At 44.5% G+C, this 26123-nt stretch overlaps 1 protein-coding gene across 1 annotated transcript; it reads left to right on the top strand.

Moving 5' to 3' along the window:
- The first annotated feature begins 767 nt into the window (after nucleotides 1–767).
- DENND2D (DENN domain containing 2D) lies at nucleotides 768–25585 on the top strand. The gene is made up of 9 exons (XM_044675515.1): nucleotides 768–964; nucleotides 8589–8767; nucleotides 9752–9864; nucleotides 12991–13060; nucleotides 13676–13753; nucleotides 16248–16388; nucleotides 17181–17329; nucleotides 21828–22005; nucleotides 25442–25585. Exons 4-9 carry the CDS (start codon nucleotides 13019–13021, stop codon nucleotides 25583–25585), a joined length of 732 nt encoding a protein of 243 aa, XP_044531450.1. The 5' UTR covers nucleotides 768–964; nucleotides 8589–8767; nucleotides 9752–9864; nucleotides 12991–13018.
- The last annotated feature ends 538 nt before the right edge of the window (nucleotides 25586–26123 follow it).

Here is a 26123-nt window from a genome sequence, read left to right as displayed (position 1 = left end):
ATGATCATGGCATATTATAGCACACTTCCTTGGAGGAAAAAGTTACTTTTTTTTTTCGTCCTGAAAGAATTTCTAAGTTGAAACGAACCTCAGAAGTATTCCAACCAGAAGCTAAAAAGTCAATCTCTCAAGATTCTCCCCTGAAAGTGATCTGAGAATCAAAGGACCTTGTGTGTGACCTTGTGGGAGTCACGGAACTTTGGAGGTGGAGGAGCAGTTTCTTTATAAAATGAGAGAATTAGGCTAGATGGCCTCTAAGGTCTCCTTTTGCTCTGAATCTGTGATTCTATGAAGATCTCCAGTGAATGAAAGATTGCTGCCTTTAGAGACAGAAATCGTACTTCTGGACAGCTCTAATTTCTAGAAGTTTTCCCATCTAGTGGACTCATTGCTCTGGGTTTAGCCCCCTGGAGCAAAGCAGAAGTCCTCTTACTCGCAGACTGTCTTATATTTGAAGCCCCTCATCAGTGCGTTCTTGCCCTCCTTCCCACCTCTACTCCCCCAGCCTCAGACCCGTCTCTACACCGGCTAAGCACCCTCAGTTCCTCCAACCTATCCTTGTATGGGCTGGTATCCAGTCCACCAACATGCTGGCCATTCTCCCCTGGAAGCTCTCCAGCTCGTCAATGTTGTTCCCAAAGTGGGACGCCCCAAACTTAGCACGATACTCCAACTGCGGACTGACCCAGGCAGGGTAATTAGCACGCTCCCTATCTCGAACTCGGCTCCCACCTTTTTTTTTTTTTTTTTTTTTTTTGAGAGGGGTGGGGGAGGAGGAGATCGGAAAGTCCGAGTGTCCTCCGGAGGGTTCGAGAGCCCAGCCCCAGAGATTCAGCACCGCCCAGTTCCCGGAGAGCAGAGCGCGGGGCGTGCTGTCAGCCTCTGGGGCTGGAACTCCGAAGTTGGAACTGGAGCCAGGCGCTCCTGGGGCAGGTGAGGCGAGGGCGGCTCCAGGGCCCGGAAGGTGAGCTGCTCCGCCCCCGGACCGCCCTCCTCTCTCCTTCCCTCTCGTGAAAGTGAAAGTGCCGTGGCAGTAGTGGGGGGTGGGGTGTAGTAGGGGGGCGGGGACGGTGGGGATCCCGCAGCCGGAGGAATCCCGCACCCTGCGGGGGACATGGATGGGCTCGGCCGCCGCATCCGAGCCAGCCTGAGACTGAAGCGTCGCAGCTGGGGTCAGTGCGGGGCCTAGGGGTAGGGACCTGACTGGAGGCTGGGGCCGAATGGGGGGGAGGAGGGTGGGGTGGAGTGTCAGTGCGAAGGTCATCGGGGCACCAGAACCCAAGTTTGAACTGGGCTCTGGGCATCCAGAGCCTGAGCCGGGTAGGGATTTCGGGTAGTGACGGGAATTGGGGCTGGGAAGTTTGGGGTCCAGAAGGGGGTGTAGCGGGGCTGAAGGTTGAGAAGAAAGGGGGGGAGGGTAAGTCTGGTAGAAGTAAGAGGCGGAGCCAGCGAACCTCGGAACTGTGGTGGTTAACAGGAGTAAGGTGGGGTGGGGTCATAACTGGGTTTGAAAACTGGGAGGAGGTGGGTGGTGAAACCCACCTCCCGGAGGAAGCTGTTGTGGGGCCCAGGGCCATGTGTGCCTCCGGGCAGGAAACTGGTGGTGCAACCTCTGACAACACATGGCAGTGTTGTGTAGCCTCTGGAGTCTGCTTTGGTCCTAGGGCTGGCCCGACCCTTGGTCCTAGTTCTGAATCTCGTGTTTGGCGTTCAGTCCCAGGTCCCCCTTACCTTTTACGAGTCGCAGGTGGCTCTGCCTGCTTGGATGTAAGGCATACAAGTCATTCTCAGTCCTCATGGCACCTGGCATGACGGAGTTTGTGAGGGTGGCTCACTGCGTACCCTAAATCTCAAGGATTGGTCTCTAAAGCGCTAAACTGACATGATCTGCTACTAACATCCTGTGACCCAGAGCAAGTCACTTTTCATGCTCTAGACTTGTTTCTTTGCCAGCAAAATAAGAAAGATGGACGGGGTCATTCTGAAGGACTCATTTCCAGCTTTATCGTTCACTGGATTTAATTAATTTACCCATAGTGTCCCCAACCCCACCGCACCAGGGATCATGACATATTTGCCCTGTTGAATTGGGCTATAATTTTAGAGATGGGAGAAATTTAGTCATGTCCTGAGTGAGGATCTGGGTAGAATGCACAGCAGCCTGGCATTCTAGGATAGGAAGTGGTCTGGTATCCTGAAGAGTTTGGCAGTTGCAGTAGGGAGATACTGGGGCAGGATACACTTGGTTATTTATTGGAACAGAAAAACAGTCCCACTTTCCTCCTCTAATTATGGTAGGTCAAGAGTATGAGTGTCCTACTGTGTCTCCCTGCACAAGTCATTTAACCCCATTTGCCTAGTCCTTTCCCTTCTGTCTTAGAGTTGATACTGAGTATAGCTTCTACGATTGAAGACAAGGGTTTAAAAAAAAAAAGTCTCAACGAATCAGCACCTTCACAACCTAATTTCGTATACACACACCCAAAAGGAGGAAGGTTGGTGTCCAATCTTAATTTCTGTTTCAAAATTGTATTCATTTTGCCCTTAATTCTCCTCTTCCACCTTCTTCCCCCTCCCTCATGTAACTCTGTCTTCCTGGCTCAATGTTTTGTCCATTCCTCATCCCCTTTATAGCGTCTCCTAGGCAGATGTCTAAGCCAGGGGAAAGAGCAAGGTATTCTGTGATTGAGTGTTCTTTTACTGGACCATAGAAACCCATTTTAAGGAGAGGAAGGAAAGTGGGCTTGGCTTGGGGTGCTCTTGAAAAGATCTTTTCTGATTCCACTGTAATCTGTTTGAATGTGCCCTCCATTTCCCAAACCTGCTTGCCAACTTTGGAAGAGTTCACTCTGTTAATAATGCTCTCCCTCCCCATGCCTTGACATGTTTGTTGGTTAATACTCCTCGTTCTAAGGAAGTGTATGGGTTTGTTCTGGAGAATTAAGGTGTTTCTGGCTTCAGCAGCTATTCCTGGTAGCAGGGAGAAGGAGCACTGAAATGTTGGAAATTGTAGAGTAGCCAGTCTTACCTGTCCTGGCATTTGGCATCCTGCCTAGGCAAGAGGGTGTGCCAACTCCTCTCCACCCCTTTCTTCCCCTTCCCTCCTCCTTAGGAAATTCCTGGACCTAGGCTTCCTCCTTTGTGCTTTTTGGGTTTAGTTCAGCTAAGTAGAGAGGAGGAGGGAGGAAAAGTGGTTTCTTCATTGGGGGGAAGGGGCCCCAAAATAGTCCTCAGTAGCTCAACAGAAGGGAGAGAGAGTCTGGTTCTCTGATGCTTCTAATAGTTATCTGATCATCAGCTTTGGGTCTGGAAAGAATCTTAGTGGCCCTGGGGGCAGTTAGATGGCTCAGTGGATTGAGAGCCAGGCCTAGAGACAGGAGGTCCTAGGTTCAAATCTGACCTCAGACACTCCCCAGCTGTGTGACCCTGGGCAAGTCAATTAACCCCCATTGCCTATCCCTGTGACAAATAAAATTAATATAGAAGGATATGTATAAAAGATATTAGGGTTTAAAAAATTAAAAAAAAAAAAGAATCTTAGTGGCCCTCTAGTCCAACCCCCTCATTTTATAGGCAAATTAAGTGTTAAGTGAATCAAGTTAGGAAATGACAGAGCTGGGATTTGAACTTGGGTCTCCTGATTTCAGATCAGTTCTTTTTTTTTACCCCTAACACTGCTGCCTCCCTATAATCTATAGATTTTCAGTAGAGGTACTGGGCAGAGCTCCTTGAGGGATGAAAAAGCATTCAATTATTGTAGGATTAGCTGTAGGCTGGTTGAATGGGTTCATCTTGGTGCCTGACTTCTCAGCAAAGGATTATAGGGGAAGATTATCTTCATTCATTCCATTTTAACCTAGAGTATAACAAAGTGACGTGCCAAGTACCTTACAATTATTATTTCATTTGATCCTCCCAATCACCCTGGTATGGAGATGTTATTAACTCTTTTTTACAGATGAGGAAACTGATGCAAACAGAGGTTAAATGACTTGTCCAGGATCACATAGCTAGGAAGTGTCAGAGACCAGATATAAATTCAGGTCTTCCTAACTTCAGACCCAGTGCTCTAACTAATGTATAACTTGGTTGCTTCTAGGAGTTAAAGGTTCCCTGAAGCTCTTCTATTGTCACTGACCTCCAGTTCTCATTCTTCTGCCTCAGATGCCCAGCTCATTATAGGTTCTATATTCTTTCTTGGGCCTCCCCTGAAATAAAAAGGAAATAAAGCAATGCTCCCTTCTGGGACTGGGGCACAATAACTATTGCTACCCTCCTCCCAATCCCCTGACCCTTTTACCGTGGGACCTACTGCCCTTATAACTCCAAATGAGTATAAAAGAAGAGGAAATGGGTTAGAAATGCAACATAAGGTATTTCTGAACAAGAAGGATTTCCTGGAGTTTGTTGAACACTGAAGGATGTTATCTGAAGTGATTTGAAAATCTATACAAACAGGAGATGTTCTGACGTGTTTGAAACAACTGAATTATATTTCAACTCAAAGGTGACCTCTCAAGGTCTGCTCAGGATTTCTCCTTATTTACTCACTTATTCTTGCCTCAGTTTCCCCATTTGTAGTTGGGACATGGTATTTCCTCAGACCAGGAAGTGGCCTTCAAATGAGATGTTACAGATGAAGCCCTTGGGAGAAAGGCATAGTAGATAGCCCAGTGGTCATGGTCATTAACCATCCTTCCAATTACTTGTATTATCATGGTTGTTTTTGCCTAGGATTTGGGTCAACTTCCAGTCTGGAGTACCTTCCAGAGAACTTGATCCCTTGGAGAGAGGCTGAGTCCTCATTTGCCCCAACCATTTCTTCCGCCATCTTCCTGTAGGGTAGATAGTTGTATACCAGTCATGAGTGTGGGCCTGGCAGGCATTCATGCGGACATGAACTTTCTTCTCAGTTGTCTCTCCATCCCTGGATTTGAGTCGTTTCTTCAACTAGGCTTAAATACAAGCCTTGCTCATCCTATTTAGCAGAAGTGTATTATGAGGGTTGTGGAGTCTACTATATTTACTATACTACATATATACCTACACTCACACACACATATATATAAAGGTACTAGACTTGGAAGAAGAGCTGATCTTGCCACCTCTTAGCTATGTAACTTTAGGAAAGTCAATAATTTCTTAGAGTTTTCACTTTCTCTTTTATAAAATGAAGGGGTTAGCAGTTGGCAACTTGGGGTCCATCCACTTATTTTTAAAAATATTTTAGTAACTACATTTTTATGTCATTGATTTCCTTTGTATTTTTATATTTTATTTTATGCATTGAAAAAGAGTCTTTGGATCCATATGCTTCGCCAGACTCCCAGAGGGGGCCATGACACAAAAATGGTTAAGAAACTCTAAACCAGTCTTATCCAAAGTCCTTTTCAGTTCTAATATTATCTTATCTTCATGATTCCATTTCCTGGAAAATTCCATTTCTGAGAACTTGACTTTGCCACTAGTCTTGGGGCTTTTACTTTCCACTTCCTTCTAAACTTCACTCAGTGAACCCCAATGCCTCACCCTCTTGATTTCAAAGCTACTTTATGCTTTTTGTTAGAGGTTTGCAGGGTCCAGTCCTAAATTACATCTCTCCCTTCCATTGCTGCCATCATCACCATTAGATATATAATTTTGTCTTGTTCCAGTTGGCTCTAGATGCTAAGGCTAGGAGCCTTCAGAACAAGTCACAGAAAAGCAAACACCAGTTTCATGTAAAGAAACATTTCCTAATAATTAAAGGTGTCCAAAAGTGTAATGGTTTGCTTTCCAAAGGCTTAGGTGCCAGAGCCTATTGTTAAATTTTCAGTGTGAGCATTTACTCTTCTGAAATCAGCAGATGTTAACCAAATTAGGGCTTAATTTATTTTTTTGTTCAATGTTTAGATTTAAGAAAGTGATAGAGAAGTTTCAAATCTGGTCTCAGACACTTCCTAGCTGTGTGACCCTGGGCAAGTCACTTAATTCCCATTGCCAAGCCCTTACTGTTCTTCTGCCTTGGAACCAATACACAGTATTGATTCTAAGACAGAAGGTAAGGGTTTTAAAAAAAAGTAATAGAGAAAATTAGAATAATGAAGATTAAATTTGAAAATGCCCTTTTTTTGAGAGACAGCTATTAAATTTATTTACCAGCCCACCCTAGATCTTCCCCTACCCCACAATCTCCTCTCTCGCACTATATGACCCATTTCCAGCATATTAAAGAGGAGATTCTGATCCAGACATGAGTTGGATTAGATGTCCTCTGAAGGTCCTTCTGATCTATAATTCTGATTTTGTGATTCCCTTAATAACTGAGTCATCTTATGGTTAAACAAAGTTGTTTTTTTGTTGTTTTTTTTAGAGGGAGGAAAAAAATCTGCTCTTGGGTAACTTTTGTCGACTGTATCTCAGGGCACAGCAGTTGCTCAGTTCTTCGTGATGCCAGATGGTGATCACTCTAGGGACTCACCCCTGGGGCTGGTGCCAGCCCTGACTGGAGCAGAAAAATTGAGTCTGTCTTTTCATCAGGGCCCCCAGAAAAGCCTTGGGGGGGGGGTTGGAGAGAATGCCACTGAGCCTGTGGACACACAGTCCCCTTGGATAGCCATGTCATCAAGTCTTTGAAGCCCCAGTGCCTATCACAATACCCAACACACTTAATAAATGTGTGTTAAATGAATGAATGAATGAATGAATCTCTTGCTTCCTAAATTGAGCTGTGGGATAGTTCAATGAAGCCTTGGAGCAAATTCCACTCTTTTGTGGGGTATTTCCCACACACACCTGCCAATGTAAGAAGTGCTGGAGTGAGGGTGGGAAGATCATAAACAGTTGGCCACTTCTCCGGCCAGCGTGGCAGGGGCTCCTGATGTCATTTCCTTGTTGGAGCAGCAGAGAACAGGCGGGAACGGGGCCCAGAGTTGGACTCTGATCTGTGTTTCATCATCAAAAGAGGCACCCTTTAAAACTCTTGTTGGTTGTTGGTAATTGCCAAAGCTTCTCTTCCTGGTCAGAATGATTCGTCCATTTAAACAATCATTGAACTATAATTGTTCTATTAACCACAAGTAGGGCAACTGCCCCTCCTGTAAATACCTGGCTCCTGTGCTCATGGCTCAGACTTGACATCCCGGAAGATCGGGAAATCGATGTGCTTTTAGGGGGTTTTTGTTTGTTTTTTTGGTTGTCGTTGCTGCTGAGCTGATTAAGTGAAAGGCCAAGAATGAAGAGGGACCCAGACCTGAGATCCCTATCCTCGAGTTGATCAGGTTCTCCTACATGGCATGAGGTGGTTATCAGCATTTCTAAGTCACTCATTAAACATGTCAGGGCTGTAAATAAGCTCCTTGCACAATCTAGATGCGAGCTGGATGGAGGCACTTGGACTGGCAGCAGCTGGGTCTTGGAAGTGTTTGCTCATAACCTTTTCTCTCACCACACCCGGAGGCTCTTGGGAGGAGCTGATGTTTGAACGGCAGTGCCAGGATGCCGTCTTTGTTAGGACTGGGGCTTTGCTGCCTTCCTGGGTCCTGCCACATCCTTCTCACACGGCTCGTGGGTACACAGGGAGAGAGACCCATTTCCCCTCCTGGGGACAGGATGCATAGGACCTCCGTGGGAGACTGAGTAGGTGGCCAGAGGCTTGGATGGATATATCCTGCGTTTGGGGCACGTAGGACGTCGCTGCTGATGTCTCCGAGCCGTGGGAAGATGGATAAACCAGGGTTTGGCAGAGTATTCAAATTCTTCGGTCCTCGGCTTCCCCGGAGATCACGATGGACAGGTCTGCCCTCTGTGAACAGGAGGATGCCATCTTCCCCTCTTCACTTGGCTGACTTCTCTATTTTTGTCCCGCTCTTGTCGCTCTTACCCCTTCCTCCCCTGTATTTTGGCCTCCCCATCTCCTGCATGAGTAAGCTTCCCTCTCTCTACCCCCACCTGTGCCACTGGTGCCTTCTGCTACTAACCAGTTTATGACCTAGGGGAAGTCACTCCTTCCTCTCTGAGCCTCAATCTTCTCCCTCTTCTGTCCAGTGAAGCATGTAGGAAAAATATTAACTCTGAAGTCAGAGGACCTGGATTCAAATCCCATCTCTATGTGACTTTGGGCAAATCATCCTTCCTCCCTAGGCTTCAGTTTCTTTCTCTCTAATAGACCAAGGAGCCTTTGAGGTCCCTTCTAGCATGATGTCTATTATTCCTGAGAACTCTGCTCAAATAGCACAAATAGAATTTGAATGGAGACTGTTGTTTAAGTGGGGATTGGGTTGCAGGTCATGATTGGTTTTGTTAGGCTTCTTAGGGCTGCTTCAGTTCTGGAATAGATATGGGCAAGGGGTGAGCTGAGGAGCTCCTGGGTCTCTTTGTTTCTATGTACTTTTCAAGTGATTTATTTTGTCTTTTCAATTCTTTGGACTGGCTGACTGTTTCCATCCCAGAGTCCGATAATATGGCTAAAAGGCAGCCTCTCTCTATGACCGTCTTTCTTAGGTTTAGTGAGACATCTGAAGGCACAGAAGGGGTCTCCTGACTCTCGGATTCCTCCTCGATTTACCTCAGGGACCCCATGTGAAGGAGATCTAATATTTTTATTTCAGTTCCTGCTGAGGAAACCCGTGGAGAAGGCAAAAAGGATACAGACGAGAGCATCAGAGAGTCCTCCTTGTCCAACTACACTGGGGGACCACACTTTTTTGAATACCTCTTTGTGGTTTCTCTCAAAAAAAAAAATTCAGGGAATGATTATGAGCCCACAATAACCTACCAGTTCCCAAAGGTGAGGAGCATCTATTTCAGTTTATTTTAGGGGAGTGGGAGGAAAAGGGGGGGAGTGATTTCTCTGCCTTTCCTTATTAACCTTATTCTGAATGACCTGTTGTTAATGATTTATTTTATTTATATTTTTAATATTTATACTTACATATGTATTTTATTCCTAAACACAAGAATTGCCAGGTCGTAATTTTTCCTAAACCCAAGCCCAATTTCTGCTAGCCCACGTGTGTGAACTTCTCTTCACTGTCTGAACTCAGGCTCTCAAGAGATGTCTTGAACCATCCTCAGCAGACATGCTTAGGTCCTTTGCTCCCTTCTCTCCTCTCGGGTACCCTGAGTGTTCTCCAGACCTCATGGGTTATCCTTCAGATAACCTTCAACCTAGCTTGTTGCCACTGGAGGGTTGATACTCTTTGGTGTGAATAGATATGTGGTCTACCTAGTAGAACCTCCCTACTGTTAACCCTTTTTTAGAGCAGCTCCTTGGGCTTCTTGACCTTCTCTTTGCTGTGGTTGTCAATGGGGTGCAAGGGGAAGAGGGGAAGAGACAGACAGACAGACAGAGACAGAGACAGATTATGGATGTATATGTATGTTGGGATTGAGAGTGCCAATACTGGGGACCCTCCTAAACTGACTGGGGTTAGATAAATGGCCCCGAGGTCTCTTCTAGCCTCAGAGTCCCATACTAGGTAGATATTTCTGACCCTGGGAAGCAGTCCTGGCCTCGATCTTCACTGTATAGACAATGGGGGCATTGATGAAAGTGAAACTTGGGTCCCCAGGAAAAGACTAGGTCAGAGCAGGGAGACTCAGGCTTGGAAGATCCACAGTGAAGCCCTAGTCAAGGTTTTTATTGCTAGAAGCAGAGAACTCTTTGGAAGCTTCCATCAGCAAGAGAACTGACCCTTGAGACCCCAGAAGCCAGCCAGTTCACCCAACTTCCCACTCATCTATCTGCTTCTGACCATCCTTTCCCTTCCAGCGAGAAAACCTGCTCCGGGGCCAGAAGGAAGAAGAAGAACGATTGCATGGCGCCATTCCGTTATTCTGTTTCCCTGATGGCAACGAGTGGGCGCCACTCACTGAATATCCCAGGTATGGACTCAGCCTTGAGGCAAGGGAAAAGGGGGAGGTGGTGGAAGGGTTCCAGGGTCCCGAGGAGCTTAGGTAATTTGTAAGAAGTAGCTCCCCTCTTCCTCCTGGGAGTCTACTTGTGGCTCTTTTTTATATTTATTGGAATGCATATACAGGGTTACAGCTATTAATGCTTAAAGTTGCACTAAGACTTTTGGGGCACCTTGTATAGTGATAGATAAATAATGTATATGTGCATATATGTACATATATATCTATACAGGCTGTATATGTTTACGTATGAAATTATACTTTTTTAAAAACTGGACCTATGGTTTCATTGATAAAGGAAAATCCTGGTGAGGAACTTTCTCTTCCAACACATATGGGCACCTTCTCTGAACTCATAGTATTAGAGAGTTGCTTGGGGGCACTGAGAAGCTGTGACTGACTAGGTTCTCACAGCCGGTGTACCTCAGAGGTAGGACTTGAAACCAGGTCTTTCTGACTTTGAGGCTAGCTCTCTAGCCATTGTATAATGCTGTTTCCTTCTCTCTTTATTTCTGTTTGCCTCTCTCATATACACGTGTGTGTGTATATATGTATATATATGATATACCTTTGACAAATATATTTTTATATATTTTATATATATTTATATTATATATATTTGATATATATATATATTTATATGTGTGTGATATAATATACATCATCATTATTTTCTTTTTGGAATTATTTTCCCAGCACTTATGAGTTTTCCCTGAGTTATTCACATATTCTCTTCTACTGATCATGGTACAAATTACAGAATAGAATCTCAAGAGTTGGAAGGGACTTCACATGCTATTTAGTTAGAGTCCAATGCCTGGTGAAGCCAAAGGTTCACCCAAAGGGAAGAGACTAGAGTCTGCCAACCATAGTCCAACAAGTTTGACTTTGTTTTCTGGCAAAATTCTAGAACATATTTTTAGAGGGATGCTTAGTAAACAATTAGAAAAGGAAACAGTAATCACAAAGAACCAACACAGCTTTGTTAAGAACCAGGTCATGATGTATAAAGTTCAGTACCTTTACTGAAAGGGTTACCATCAACTTTTTACCACCAACCCTTTACTGAAAGGGTTACTGTTGCATCAGAGGGAATGTTATAGTATATTTACCTAGATTTAAAAAAAGCATTTGACAAAGTCTCTGATGCTATAGAGAATAAGGAACCTTTGTACCACATACTCACTGAGTGAATAATCTCTGCTAGAAAGATGCTCTCTGTAAATGGAAAGCTATTAACTATCCCCTTGAGATATCCCATCCCACTTTTGGAGAGCCCTGACCATTAGGACATTTTTCCCTTACATCAAGCTAAAATCTCCCTCTCCAACTTCTATTCCTTGCTCCTAGTTCTGCCTTCTGGGGCCAATGCAGAACTATTTTCCATGACAAATATTTATTCAAGAAGACAGTTATTATGTTCTATCTGAGCCTTCCCTTCCCCAGGATAAACATATCCAATGTTTTCAATGAATCTTCATATGGGGTGATCTCAAGGCCCTTTATGATTCTGGTTGGCCTCCTTTGGATGCTTTCCAATTATCAATGCCCACTCCAAAATGTGGCACCCAGAACTGAAAATAGAAGGCCATCTATGGAATGCCTTCCAACTTTAAGAATGGGATTTACCACCTCATGAGTCCTGGACACTAACCCTCTTTTAATGGTGCCTAAAGATCACAGCCATTTTATCTACCATGTGTCATTGTTGACATATTTTAAACTTTGTAATCCATGAAAACTCATTGCTCTTGTTCAAATGAACAGCTATCTAATCAATCATGCCTCTTTGCCTTTTTTCTTGTAAAGATTTTTGGATCCAAGTGTTTATCCACTTTAAATTTCATCTTGTTAAATTTGGCCCAACATTTTAGCCTGGCTAGCTTTTTGGGAATCCTAATTCTTTTATCCAGTGAGTTAGCTACCCCTTAGAGTTTTGTTATCTGCAAAGTTGATAAACACGTTATCTGTGCTTTTCAACGAGTCTCTAATAAAAATGTTAAGCAGCCCAGAGGCCAGCCCCAAACTTTGGAGCATTCCACTGGCAATCTCATTCCAAGCTGAAAGAGATCCATTAATGATTACTTTGGGGCCAGCTCTGCCTCGCCTAAATGTACTATTGCTTATCTATCCCACATCTCTGCAGCATGAGGGACTTTCTCAAATGCTTTTTTAAAATTTATGTAAATTGGATGACAACATTCTTCCTGATGTACCAATCTAGTAATCCTAAAAAGGAAATAAAATTAATATGGTATGACCTGTTTTTTTTTTTTAAACCCTTACTTTCGGTCTTAGAATCAAAACTAAATATTGGTTCCAAGGCAGTAGAGTGGTAAGGCCTAAGTAACGGGGGCTAAGTGATTCGCCAAGGAAATATCTGAGGTTAGATTTGAACCCAGGACCTACTGTCTTTAGGCCTGGCTCTCAAATCTACTCAGCCACCTATATGCCCCTGTTTGACCTATTCTTAATGAAGCCATGTTGGCTTTTTATGACTACTGAGTCCTTTTCTAAACCATTCCTCTAATAATATGCTCTAGAATTCTGCCAGAAAACAAAATAAATCTCTTTGAATTATGGGTTGATTTTTTTTTTAGACACTTATTTTCTCTTTTAGTAACAACTGTAAGACAGAAGGGCAAGGGCTAGACAAATGAAATTAAGTGACTTGCCCAGGAAGTGTCTGAAGTCAGATTTGAACTCAGGTTTTCCTGATTCCAGGCTTGGAACTCCATCCACTGTACCACCTTGTTGCCCATGGTGGATTACAGTTGGCAGATTCTAATGTCTTCCCTTTGGGGAGCCTGTGAACTCTTCTTTGGCCTTGGAACTCTAAGCAGCTGGATTCGCCAGCTGTCCCCGGATTGTAGGGAGGAGGTGTCCCATTCCCTACCATAAGCTACCCTAGAAGCTGTCATCATCCCTTTACCTCGTCATGGAGCTGGCTGCCTGCTCGCAATGGCCCCAGAATCTGCTTCGTAACTGACCCTTGGGGGAACTTTGGGAGACTGGGCCAGGGTTAGCTGCTCTCTTGTTTCAGAATCAAATCTGAAAATGTCTCTTTCTCTCTCTCTCTCCCTTCCTCAACTTCAGGGAAACATTTTCTTTTGTCCTGACCAACATGGATGGGACCAGGAAGATTGGCTACTGCAGGCGACTTTTGGTACTGCTCCCCCATTCTGCCCAGAAATTTTTCTGTTTCCTTTGCTGAGTACCCCTCATAAATGCCCTTAAATCTAGATTTTGGAAGGCTGGATCATTCCCACCCCCGGTTCCCTGACTGAGGTCTTCAGAGGAAGTTAGGACATCCTTTCCCCACCACCCTCTACCTCATCCCTTGCTAGCATCGGGATGGGGATCTCCTTAGGGGCAGTCTGGTTCTCCTTATTATAGGGAAACCCTTACTGGTTTTTTATTTCATCCTCATTGTGGCAGCATCATCTGTATCATTTTCTGCCCTGGAATTTGGCTCTGGGTCCAGGAATGACCTTTCAGCCTTTTTCCTCACTGACCAGGCCAGTTCTTTCTCCCTTTACTATTTCCATATCAGTAAATAACCTTTTCTCCTTCTCTATTTTACTTGAATAAGTAAGATTTGAATAAATCAAAGTATTGAATAAGTCAATAACTGTGGACGTCCTTGAGCCTCCCACAGTCTCCGTTTCTTCTCCTTTGCCTATTTTGTGAGCCAAGGCCTTTGACTCGATTGCCCTCAGTTAGGGAGATTCCTAGGAAAAGTCCTGGAGCTGAGAAATCGCCTCCCTGTCTTTGTCTCCAGCCCGCCGGCCGAGGCCCCCGGCTCCCGAGAGTGTACTGCATCATCAGCTGCATTGGCTGCTTCGGCTTGTTCTCCAAGGTAAGGATGGGGCAGGGATTCCCCAGCCGCCCAGCCGGGGCTCTGGACCTGCCCGTCCTGTTTGACGGCTCCTCTCTGACTCGCTGCCCTCCCTGTCTAGCTTCAACCCCTTTAGAACTAGCTCCTTGAGGTCAGAAATGCCATTAAGGTGCCAAGAGTAGCTGGCTTCCATCTTGCTCACTTGCAAATAAACTAGCTCACACACACACACACACACACACACACACACACACACACACACCAGATTGGGATGGGCTGTGGAAGTTCCAGTGAAGCAAAGGAACAACATGGCGCCAGTAGCGCTAGACCTGGATTCCTGCCCTGGTTTGCCCACTAATTGTCTGGCATAAGTCCAATCACTGGACTTCTTTTTCGGAGTGTTGTCCATTAAGAAATAAGGGAGCTCAGTGGCTAGAGTGCTGGATTTGGAGTCAGGAAAACCCGAGTTCAAATCCAAGTTCAGACACTTTATTAGCTGTGTGACCCTGAGCAAATTATTTAACCTCTGTCTGCCTCTGTTTCCTTTTCTGTAAAATGAGGACAATAGTGACACTTGACCTCTCAGGATTATTGTGAGGATCCAATGAGATAGAATTTGTTATGTAGATGCTATTTTTATAATTATTAAATCATTATAAAATCATTTATTTTATTATTATCCTCATTAGGGCTTAGAAAGAACCTCCGAGGTCATCTAGTCCAGTGGGCTCATTGGGCTCCCTCTGCCCAGGCAGGAAATACCAGATCCAAGATTCTAACTCCAGTCCTCCAACTCCAAAGCCACTGTACCACGCTATCTCATTCTTATTCACACACACACGTGCATGTGTAGCCAATAAATATCTGTTATGTCTTTTTAATTCAAAATTTGCAGATGACTTTATAAACATTCTTATTTGTGCCTCACAGCCCTGTGAAGTAGGTGCTATTATTATCCCCCTCCTTACAAAGAATGAGGCTAAGGCACAGAGGGGTTAAGTGAATTACCTTGAGATGCACAGCTAGTACTTGTCTGGAGCAGAATTCAAACTCACATCATCTGATTACTGACCAAATTCAGTAGTCTTTATTCATTATACTAAGCTGCTTTTCTGTGAAAAAAGAAATAATGATTCTGCCCTGTGTGTGTCATAGAGATGTTGGGAAGGTCTAACAAAATTATAGGAAAATCAATTTAGTATTCCCTAGTCCAGCCCCTTTGTTTTACAAAGAAGGATAGTAAGGCCTAGAAAAATTAAGTGATTTTGCCCCAGCCCCAGCCAATATTAAGGAAGAAAATCAGGATTTGAATCCAGGTCCTCTGGATGGCACAGTGGGTAGAGTGCCAGGTCTGGAGTCAGAAAGATTCATCTTCCTGAGTTTAAATTTGGCCTCAGACACTTTCCAGAACAGTGGCCCTGGGCAAGTCCCTTAACACTCTTTGCCTCTGTTTCTATCTGTAAAATGAGCTGGAGAAGGAAAAAGCAAACCACTCCATTATCTTTGCCATGAAAACCCTAAATAGGGGCACAGTCATAGACAGAATAACAGCCTCTAATTCCAAACCCTGCCCTACATCACACTGTAAGTGAAAAGGCTTTTAAAGGTATAGCCCTATGACTGTTTAAAGAACTATTATTTTAAACCTTGGGAATAGTCCAAAAAAAGGCATTTGTCTTGTGGAGGCAAAATCTGAAAATTCCATCTCTTCTTTGTTCCCCGCCACTGATGGCACGGAGTCTTTGCTGTGAGAGAAAGGTTAACTTGACTTCCTGCAGGATAAATACCTAACATGGCAGGGAGAGCAGGACTTTCTTGCATGAGAAAAAATGTGCATGTATAAAAAGCAATGTTCGAAAGGATCCGAATCCAGCCTTTGGACTCCAAATCTCTATTATGTTACAGAGAAACCCTGTTAGTTTAGCTGAAGGATGGTTCTTAATTTCTTCTCTTTTATGGACCCCTCTGACAGTCTAGTAAACCCTACAGACTCTTTGTCAGAATAATTTTTAAAATATTCAAGGAAACACTCTCTTTTAGTTAGAGACTAGTAAAAAAGAAAGATGTAAATTTTTTCCAATCCAAATACACGCATCTCCTGGAATCTATCCATGGACCCTTAGGGGAGTCCACGAGCTCCAGGTCAAGTTGGTTTTCAAGGGGCAGCAAAGTGGCTTCAGTGGATTGAGAGCCAGGCCCAGAGACCAAAGGTCCTAGCTTCAAATTCTGGCACCAGATACTTCTTCATTGGGCAAGTGACTTAACCCTCTGTCTAGCCCTTACTGATCTTCTGTCTTGGAACCTATGCACAGTATTGATTCTAAGATGGGAGTTAAAGGTTTAAAAAAAAAAGAACTCTTGGTTTAGTTGGAGTGGAGAATCTAGAGTAGAGAATGAGTACCAGAGAAGGCAATGAAGATGTCAGAATATTGGTCAAATCAGATAATGTCTAGGGGTGGAGGCCTTGTCTTCTTTCTTTGGGTTTTCCAGTTATGCTTGATATGATTCCCTGTAGATCCTGGATGAGGTAGAAAAGCGGCACCAGATCTCCATGGCTGTGATCTATCCATTCATGCAAGGTCTTCGGGAGTCTGCCTTCCCTGCCCCAGGGAAGACAGTCACCCTCAAGAGCTTCATTCCTGACTCGGGGACGGAGGTAGGTGGTGTTTACTCTGTGGAGACTCCCCCTGCCCCAATTCAAGAAAGAGCGGAGTGTGTCCCCATACCCCATGCCAACATTATTTGGGCGGATGCGTCCTCTTGTCTCTGTTTATTCCTTCTTCAATTATTTACATGTCCCCTTTTAGTAGAAGGGAAAATGAAGTAGGAGCCAGAGTTGGAAGCAGAGGTACCAAATACAAAAATGGAATCGGGGTCTTGGCTCCCAAAGCCACAAAGACTTCAGGCTTTCAGAATTATAATACGTGATTTATTCCCTAATTGAAGCTAATTTTCTTAGCACTGTGCAGGCCACAAAATGGTATCATTGTCCCTGTCTTTCTGTCTCATGCCCTCCTTTCTGGCCTCCAGTCTTCCTATCCCACAACTTCCTCAATGGTCTCCTGACTGTCTTTCCTAGTCTATATCCCATAAAGGTACCATGACCTTGTGTAGTTAGAAATTTTGTACCTTTGAACTGCATCTCCCAGCAACCCTTTCCTCTTTCATCCCCAAGTTGCATGCTTACGTTATTTCTGTAGAGTGGTATATAACCCTGAGCTTGATCTCTCTTCTCCCATGTGTGCAATTGGGGAATTTTCCTTTCTTTACTGAGGCTGCTAATTTTCCTTTTGCTTCAAGTTATCATAAATAAAATCTTATAAAATTATAATACTTGGAGTATCTGGATATTCATTTTGCTTCTTACAACCTGGAGGGAAGTAACTGGCCAGTATCCCCATAGGCCAGATTGATGGTGACCCTGCTGTGCTCTGCTGTCCCCTTGCAGTTCATTTCTCTGACACGACCCCTGGACTCCCGCTTGGAGCATGTGGATCTTCGATCCCTATTGGGATGCCTGAGCCATGAGCAGATCCTACACATCTTTGCCTCCGCTGTCCTAGAGAGAAGAATCATCTTCCTGGCTGAGGACCTCAGGTAGGCTCAGCTGTTTCTAGTTTAATTCAGGGTTTTTGCATAGCAATATTAGCTTAGGCAAACCTGTCAGTTGCCCTGGATGGAATGCTGACGATGGCATGCACCATGGGCCAGATGCCAGCTGGCAGTTGGGCTGAGACTATAAAAGTCCCTGGAAACCCAAGCCTGGGTTCTGTTTTCCCCTGACTTCATCCTGATCACTCAACTACCCCCTTCCCCTGGGGCCCCGGGTTGAAGAGTGGTGAAGGGTGGTAGATCGTGGGTAGGACATTAGGATAGCCTAGATATTAGGACCTTCTTTAAGAGCAATTCAACAATAACTATTTTCATTATCATCAAGGTTAGCCAATAGATCTGGTCAATTTCTTAACCAGAAACCACTTAGCTCTGGCCAAGGGCAGCCAGCCCTCAACTTGCCAAGATCTTCTTAGGACCTTTACCAGCATCACCCAGTGAGACCATAGCAACAGCTTAGTAACACCAAGCCCAATTACCTTGCCTATTCCTTCCCAGTTTTCAATAAATCCCTTAGCCTTTAGCCAGAAAATCTTGTGGTTATTTCTTTACCACCAAGGCTAAGGAGGATAGGGAAGAAGAGAGAATTCTGAGCTGTTGAGGTTCAATCTACCCCATTGCTGGGGCAGGAAATTCAAGCACCCACTTCCTGCTGGCCTGCCACCATTCAATAGCTGCCTGACATCTTAAAGGAGCCTAGCAGTTAGCAGTGAAGGTTCATTGGGCATGTAGCTTTCAGGGTTTGGATTTGAACCTAAACCAAGTTTATTCCCAGCTGAGTTTGCTCATCCCTCATAACATCCAACTCCAACCTCCTGCTAGAGTTGTTACCTGCTGAAGACCCACTAGTGACCATTCACTCCCTCATAACACTAGAGCCCATATGAGGTAACCATACTCCCTGGGATTCAGGGACTAGATTGGGGATTCCCAAAAAGGAAACATGGAGAAATGCCATTCTTCCCAGATCCTGCTCCCCACCTCTCCTTTTCCATAAACCTTCAGTTTGACACTTTAATCCCGGAAAAGAAAAGAGTTGTCAAACCGGAATTTCCTAATCAGACTTCTCATTTCTAAGTTTGCAATCCCATGATCCTTGGCAGGAGGTTTCCTTTTTCCCTGCCACTCCAGTATTGAAAAAAGCTTCAGATCAGTAAGGAGATAGCATGAGTCACAGTGAGGCAGCAATAATTCTATTCTGGGGAAATTTAGAATTAAACAGAAAAAAGAGGACATGCTAGGAAAGAGGGGCCATGGAGCCATGGGGAGTTTGAGTCTGCAAAACTGTCAGCAGCCCTGAATTCCCTAGACATATAGTGGTCCTACAATGGATGGAGACTTAAAAACACAGATAAGGCATCTGCCTTTTTGAGGTAGACAAGCCAATAAACCTTGAATTCATGCCAGAGAAAAGAGAAAGCTGGGGTAGGGGCAGGCAGATTAGGGCCAAAAGCCCTTGTTCTAGTGTTGGAGGAAGAAGAAAAATTGCTTTGAGGACCCAATTCATTCAGTTCAATATTTTATTAGGTTCCCGTCACATACGAAACACTGTGCTAAGTGCTGGGATAGAAAGATGAAAAAAAAAACCATAGTTGCCCTCCAAGAGCTAACATTCTTCTGGGGTTAGGGGATGATCAAACCAGGTTAATTGAGGAGAAAGAGAGCACCACCAACTGGAGGGACCAGAGAAAAGATCATGGAGAGAGCTTGGCATTCTAAAAGCCCAAGGGGGATTGTCACAAATGGAGGTGGGGAGATGCCTTACTGATTCTTAAGGGACAGAGCAGTCATCTTCTTTGGAAATGGTCATGCCAGCCCCAATCCCTCACATACAAGAATGAATAGGGAGAATTCCCAGCAGGAGCTTCTGCCTTTTCCTGTGTTTAGGAAGTGAAAGTCATCTAGACACGCGTAAGGCAGTCTCCCACCTCTACTCATGGGTGTGAACGGAGTCCAGAAGGTGGGGGCTAAGTAACATTTCCCCATTTCCTGTTTCCTTCCTCTCCCCACCCGGAACTCCCCCACTAGACCTGAGAACAAGGGCAAGCTTCCCGGCAGCCTCCCTGTGGCTCTAAAGTCTTCTGGGCAAAGAACATACCATTTCCCATTTTCCTTCTCATGATAGGCTTTGGGATCTTCCAAGATGGATTGGGGAGGGGACTTCCCAGTCAGACTGGGTTCTAGCCAGAAGCTGAATGTCTCATTACTTGTATCTCAGGAAGCTCTAGGGTAGTGCCAAGAAATGGAAATGGCTTTTCCACTTCCTATTCTATTGGCCTTCACCTTGGGGGCAGCTGGCACTTGGGTCCTAGAGTTCAGTGAAGGCTAGTGGGGAGCAGGGATGGGGGAGAAGGGTGTTAAGGCTTAGGAAGGGAATGCTCCAAGAGATGGCTTCTGGGGGACTTTCCATCTAGGAAGGGTTGGGTGGACTATTCCTGGAACTTGGGAGTTCCCCAAGGTCATCTGAGTGCCAGCCTAAGTTTCTTGACCCTCAGCCTGGACTAAGGAGCCAGAGCCCCAGCTGGGAGATTTCAGAGGTGTTCCTGTGTTTAGGAAGTGAAAGAAACTCCAGACACATGTAGGGCAGTAAAGTTGGGGGCAAAGTGAAAGGAAAGGGAGGGAGAAAGTGAGGAGAGAGGGCAATACCCTGTTAAGGAGATGCAGTGGCATACTTCCTGACCCTACATATATACCCTATTTCTGGCTTTTAGTTGATGATGAATTGATATGGAAGAAGGGAAGGTCAGGCGAGGCCCTCCTATTGGGTCCTCGATCTAGATCTGGTGAGTGCCAACAGCCCTTCACACTTACACCCTTATGGAGGTATTCCATATGTCTACCATCTTGCTCTTCTCCCAACTCCATTCAACTTTGACCCCATCAGTGATTAGGACTGTTCAAATAATAATGCTAAATCTTGGAAACATAGGATTTAGAACTAGAAGGGACCTTAAGAGATTATCTGAACTTTCTTATAAACATTTTGTAACCATATTTTAATATAATGGATTTCCTTAGAAAGCGTGTTTTCGATTTTATGGATTAAAAAATATTTTGAGAAGGGGCCCATAAGCTTCAGCAGACCCTCTCTAAAGGGGTCCATGATACAAGAAAAGGTTGAAAACTGTTCCAATTAAAATTATTCTGAGAAGTTTGGGGGGAAGAATATAATTTTATTGATTACATCACGTTTATTGGTTAGTCCAGGATCATTAACTGATAAAGGGATTATAGGTCTCCATAAGCTCTCTCAAAAACCAGTGGCGATGACCTGAGCAGGGAAAGGCAGCCCAATAAATAAATGTTTACTCATTATTCAGTCTCTCCCTTGACCATCCCAAGACAGCTTTAACTGGTGATAAATAATGAAGAGGTGGTCCATTCAATCTATTTACCTCTCCTCATCCACAGGGAAAGAACCCTTGTCTCCTTCATTTATTAGCCAAATTCTTTGGGATTCCCAAGGACAAAGAAAATACAAAAAGTAGCAGGCTAGATACAGGAATATATAGGAATTAATACAGTATATGAAAAATAAGTTGTCACAGAACCCTTGATCTAGGGGGAAACTGGATTGAAAGCCAGGTCTAGAGACAGGAGGTCCTAGGTTCAAATCTAGCCTCAGAGACTTCCTCAATGTGACACAATCTTAACTAGTAGGTCTCTAAAGTTTGTAAAGTGCTTCACATACATCATCTCATCTTTACCCTCACAATAATACTACACTATTTGATAGGTACAACAGGAATTACTATCCCTATTTTCTGTATACACAGTATTGATTCTAAGATAGAAAGGAATGTAGTTTTTTAATAATAGTAATATTATTAATTTTATATTTTATTTTTAAATTTAAATTTTAAATTTTAAAATTTAAATTTAAAAATGCATATATTTCCTAGCTGTGTGATCCTGCTCAAGTCATTTAACCCCCATTGTAACTAATATACGGAATTGATGCTAAGACAGAAGGTAAGGGTTTTAAAACAAAAAAAAAGGAACCCTTGATCTAGTTCAGTGGTTCCCAAAGTTTTTTGGCCTACCGCCCCCTTTCCAGAAAAAATATTACTTAGCTCCCTGGAAATTAAAAATTTTTTTTATTTTAATAGCAATTAATAGGAAAGATAAATGCACCTGTGGCCATCACCACGTCCTTGGATCGCTGCAGCACCCACCAGGGGGCAGTGGCACCCACTTTGGGAATCACTGATCTAGTCTAACTCTCTCATGTTACAGATAAGGAAACTGAGGCCCAAAGATAGATTAAAAAAACACAACTGGCCCAAGGCCACACAAAATGATAGTAGCTGAGCCAGGATTTGAAAAGCCAGGTTGTCTAAATCCAGCGCCCTTTCTACTCCATCATCTACGTTTCCTTACACGCAAAGCTACGGACCGAGGAGGCTGCTTTTGACTGTGGTTGGGGAGGTGCTGCCTTTGCCTGCCAGACTGGCCTCTCGTTCTCCCATGTTATCCTCCCCAGCACGCTGTCCCAGTGTATCCACGCTGCTGCCGCCCTGCTCTATCCCTTCAGCTGGGCTCACACCTACATCCCGGTGGTCCCCGAGAGCCTCCTGGCCACCGTTTGCTCCCCTACTCCCTTCATGGTTGGAGTTCAAAAGCGGTTTATTCAAGAAGTTCTGGACAGCCCTATGGAAGAGGTATGGTTTCCTCCTTACCTAGCCCATGGCCCGAGGGAAAGGGAACTCCCTGTCCTGACCCAGGGAACGTGGACTGGACTCATCACTTATAATCTCTCCCCTGAAACTGACCGCTAGTCCCTAAGGGTCAAGTCTATAGAGTAGAAACACTACTGGAATTCTGGCAAGAACCTCAGAGGTGTGCCAAGGACCCTTATCACCCACCTTCAAAATCTGGGGTTGGTTTCTAACTGGAGAGCTTGAGTCGTTACCTCCTGAACCCTTGGGTGGGCTGACTGAATTAACTTAGAAAACAAACCACTGAGGCTGGGAGCTTGAATCTCTTGGGAGACAGAGGGAGACCCTCCACTAGTCAGCTCTCTTACAAATGTCTCCCCTTCCCCATTCCCCCTGCCAGAAAAAGCTTTGTCCTGCTGAGGGTGGGTCAGAATTCTCCTCTACAGAGGACAGTATTCTAACTTAAACCAGTGTAATATTCCTTGCCTTGGGTGTTCACTGGCGAATGATGGACACACCGTACGGAGACAGAAGTTCTAGTAAAGGCATTCCAGTTTCCTTTTATAGGATCAGGAATGGATCCAACCCCGCAGAGGAGGTTTCCCATTTCATAAATGAGGAAACTGAGGCACATTTCCTAGATGAAACTTATTCAACCAGGGATAGAGCCAAAGAAAGAACCCAAGATCCTGGAATTCTTTACTGTTGTTGTTGTTGAATCATGTCTGAGGGCATATTTTCAAGATTTCTTTGAAGGTTTGAGAAGTTGTTTGTTTTTAGTGTGTTATTCAGTTGTTTTTCAGTCGTGTCTGACTTGTTTGGAGTTTTCTTGGCAAAAAATACTGGAGTGGTTTAGCCATTTCCTTCTCTAGATCATTTTCCAGATGAGGGAACTGAGGCAAACAAGGTTAAGGGACTTTCCCAGGGTCACACAGCTAGTAAATGTCTGAGGTCACATTTGAACTCCAGTCCCAGCAGCTCTCTCCACTTTGCCACTCAGAGAGTCCTAGAGAGCATAAAATTGGAAAGCCCGTCTTACATTGATTTATTTCTCTTCCTTGTCTCTCCCCAAGCAAATTTATTTTCTGCTTACTCAGGAGTACAAGTGTTCTCGTTTAAGGAACAGCCTCAACCCCGTGACCTGGGGGTGGGAATAGGGAGCACTCCCTATGTGTTAGGCAATGAGCTAAAATGGCCCAATTTCTGAGGTTTTGAAATTTCCTGACCTCAGCTCCAAGGTCCTCAGGAGCTGCGGCTCTTCTGGGCGCCAGAGAGGAAGCAACACCCCTTCCTACCCTAATATCCAGCTCCTTCTTCCCTAACGTCCCTCCCCTAGACACACAGACCCCTACCTACCCTGCCAAGACTGTTGGCAACTTTGCAGAACCTATCAGTGAAACAAAGCCAAGTGGGGGAGGAATCTCTCCATCTTTGTAGATTTTCATTTTCAGGACAAAAACATATCAGAAGGTCGGAGAGTCAACAGACATTTCTAAGTACCTACTCGGTGGTGCCACAGGGCACAGAGTGCTGGGTCTGGAGTCAGGAAGGCTCATTTTCTTAAGTTCAAATCTGACCTCAGATGCTTATGAGCTGGGCGACTCTGGGCAAGTCATTTAACCCTATTTGCCTCCGTTTTCTCATCTGTAAAATGAGCTGGAGAAGGAAATGGCAAAATGACTCCAGTATCTTTGCCAACAAAGCCTCCAATGGGATCACAGAGAGTTGGACATGACTGCAAATGACTGAATGGCAATTACGTGCAAAGAAATGCAAAAGACAGTTCCTGCCCTCCAGGAGCTGACACTCTAATCGGAGAAACAAGATGCAAAAAATCCCTGCGTGTAAACAAGATGCATCCAGGATCCATAGCATGGAGGACAAGTCCCCAAACTAGGTCGACCTCCTTTGCAGAAAGGCATTCGAGACCATTAACATGTTTATGAACCCCAAAACTGATCTAGTGGCTATTAAAAAAAAAACCTGACATGTTGAATTTGGGAGGAGAAAAGTAATTTTATTGATGTAGGGAACTCTTGTGTCCTGCAGGCACCAATGTTTTTCCCTGCAATTTAAAATCATCTAGATCCAGTAATCTGCCCGAGTTCACGGGGCAAGTATATACGTCAGGTCTTGAACCCAGGCTTTCCTGATTCTCAGGCTGCCTCTTTATCCTAAGTGTCATTCTCTCTCTTTACAAAGCACTCTATAAGTAATAGCTGGGTCTTTTTTTGGTCTGGGCATGTGATTTTATTGGTGTGAAGAACTCTCAGGGTAGAAACTTCCCATCAGTGCAGATTGGCAAATCTAAGAGTTTTGGGAGAATTGCCTGAGGCACCAAAAAGTTAAGTGACTTCCCCAGCCACACAGCAGTATGTGTCAGAGGTGAGATTTGAACTCAGGTCTTCTTCTAGGCCATCCTTCTATTAGCCACACCATTTTGCCTTTCATCGGGTATTCATCATCTCCCCAAGCAATTCCTTCTTTTCTTTTCCTGGAACAAGTCTTCTCCTTTCTCCTTTACCCCTTGCCAGGTTCTGTGTGATGAGGTGGGTCAGGCTTCCCAGAAGTTAATGAGGGAGCAGAACAGAGCAGATTCTGTCTTTTTAGGGTTTTGTCTTCAAAGGTTTTACACTAAGTGGTCAGAGATGAAGGGAAGTCTGCCTCTTCTTTGTCCATGGAGGCTGGCAGAGGACCACGAAGCAGGGCTGTTCCTAGGAGAGGGCAAGGAGGGCTTTATCCCAGGGCAAAAATTTATAGCACTTTCAGACATCCATTAGCACAGAAACAACTGAGATTAGTGCCTAGTTAGCAGGAGAAGAGAAACTAGGACACTACCAGATGGCAGCTTTCTGTCTCTCCTCCAACTGCCCACCTCCTTGTTGCCAGTGGGTATTCCCCAGGTCTTTCTGACCCATTCCTCCCTCTCCCTCTCACATCGCCAGTCTCCCACAACTGGATTTCTTACTGTGGCTCTGATTGAGAATAAATGGCACAAGGTAGTGATGGACCTGCTCTGGTTTGCAATGGATCTGAAGAATTCCCTTATTATTTAATTTAATGAGCATTTGTAAAAGCACCTACTAGATACAAAGCTCTGGAAATACAGCCAAAAGCAAAGTTTCTCTGGCCCTCGTCCTCCTTCCTGCTCTCACATCTGCCCTAGTCTGCTTGGATTCAGCCAGGAAGAGTGCTGAAGTTTCCCTGGGGCTGGAGATTCAGGCACAGCCACAGGGGCAGAATGGGAAGGGAAGGAGAAGGGAAAAGGGAGAGCAAAGGGGGTAGGGGAGAAGCATTTTTGTTAGCACTTACTGGTGTGCCTGCCCATGTGCAAAGCATTTGTATTTCACAAACTCGATCTCACCTGAGAATTTGGGACAAGTCCCTGTGAGGCATTGGAGAGAAGGGAGGAATGAAAGGGATTTCTTGTTTCTTCCAGGTTCTGCTGGTGGATCTGTGTGCAGGCACCTTCTTAAAGTCAGTAAGTCGGTCCCCCCCAAGCCCCACTATCCCTCCCCTTTTATTACTCCTGCCCTTCGTTTGGCCACTCAACAGACCTAGATTGGGCAGGGACTCTACATAAGGCACTTACTAAGATCCTGAGAAGAATGAGAAGAAGCCTGTAACATAGTTACTGCTCTGCAGGAATTTTACAGCTTAGTTGGGCTATGAGATGTCCCACAGAAAATGTTTAAAACAATAATGGCAATATAAAATAGATCCGTGCCATGAGGAGAATATACAAAAGAATCCTAGGAGGGAAAGAACTTTGTTAGTCTTTGTTGGATTCAGATGAAAACTGAAACCTAAAAGAGAGCTGATGGAATCTCTTCCAGGCCTGGATGAATGTTGTGGTGGTTAGGGGTTATAGGGAGACATCCATATTCCCTTCTTCGTTCTCCCCTCCCCTTCTTTTTCTTCCTTCCTTTCTCTCTCATCCCTTCCTTTCTTTCCCTTCCTCCTTCCTTTTTTCTTCCTTTCTTTTTTCTTTATTCTTTCCTTCCTTCCTTCCTTCCTTCCTTTCTTTCTCTTTCTTTCTTTCTTTCTTTCTTTCTTTCTTTCTTTCTTTCTTTCTTTCTTTCTTTCTTTCTTTCTTTCTTTCTTTCTTTCTTTCTCTTTCT

Source organism: Gracilinanus agilis, chromosome 4, assembly GCF_016433145.1.
Source record: "Gracilinanus agilis isolate LMUSP501 chromosome 4, AgileGrace, whole genome shotgun sequence".
Taxonomy (NCBI): Eukaryota; Metazoa; Chordata; class Mammalia; order Didelphimorphia; family Didelphidae; genus Gracilinanus; species Gracilinanus agilis.
This window is presented reverse-complemented; position numbering and strand designations above follow the sequence as displayed.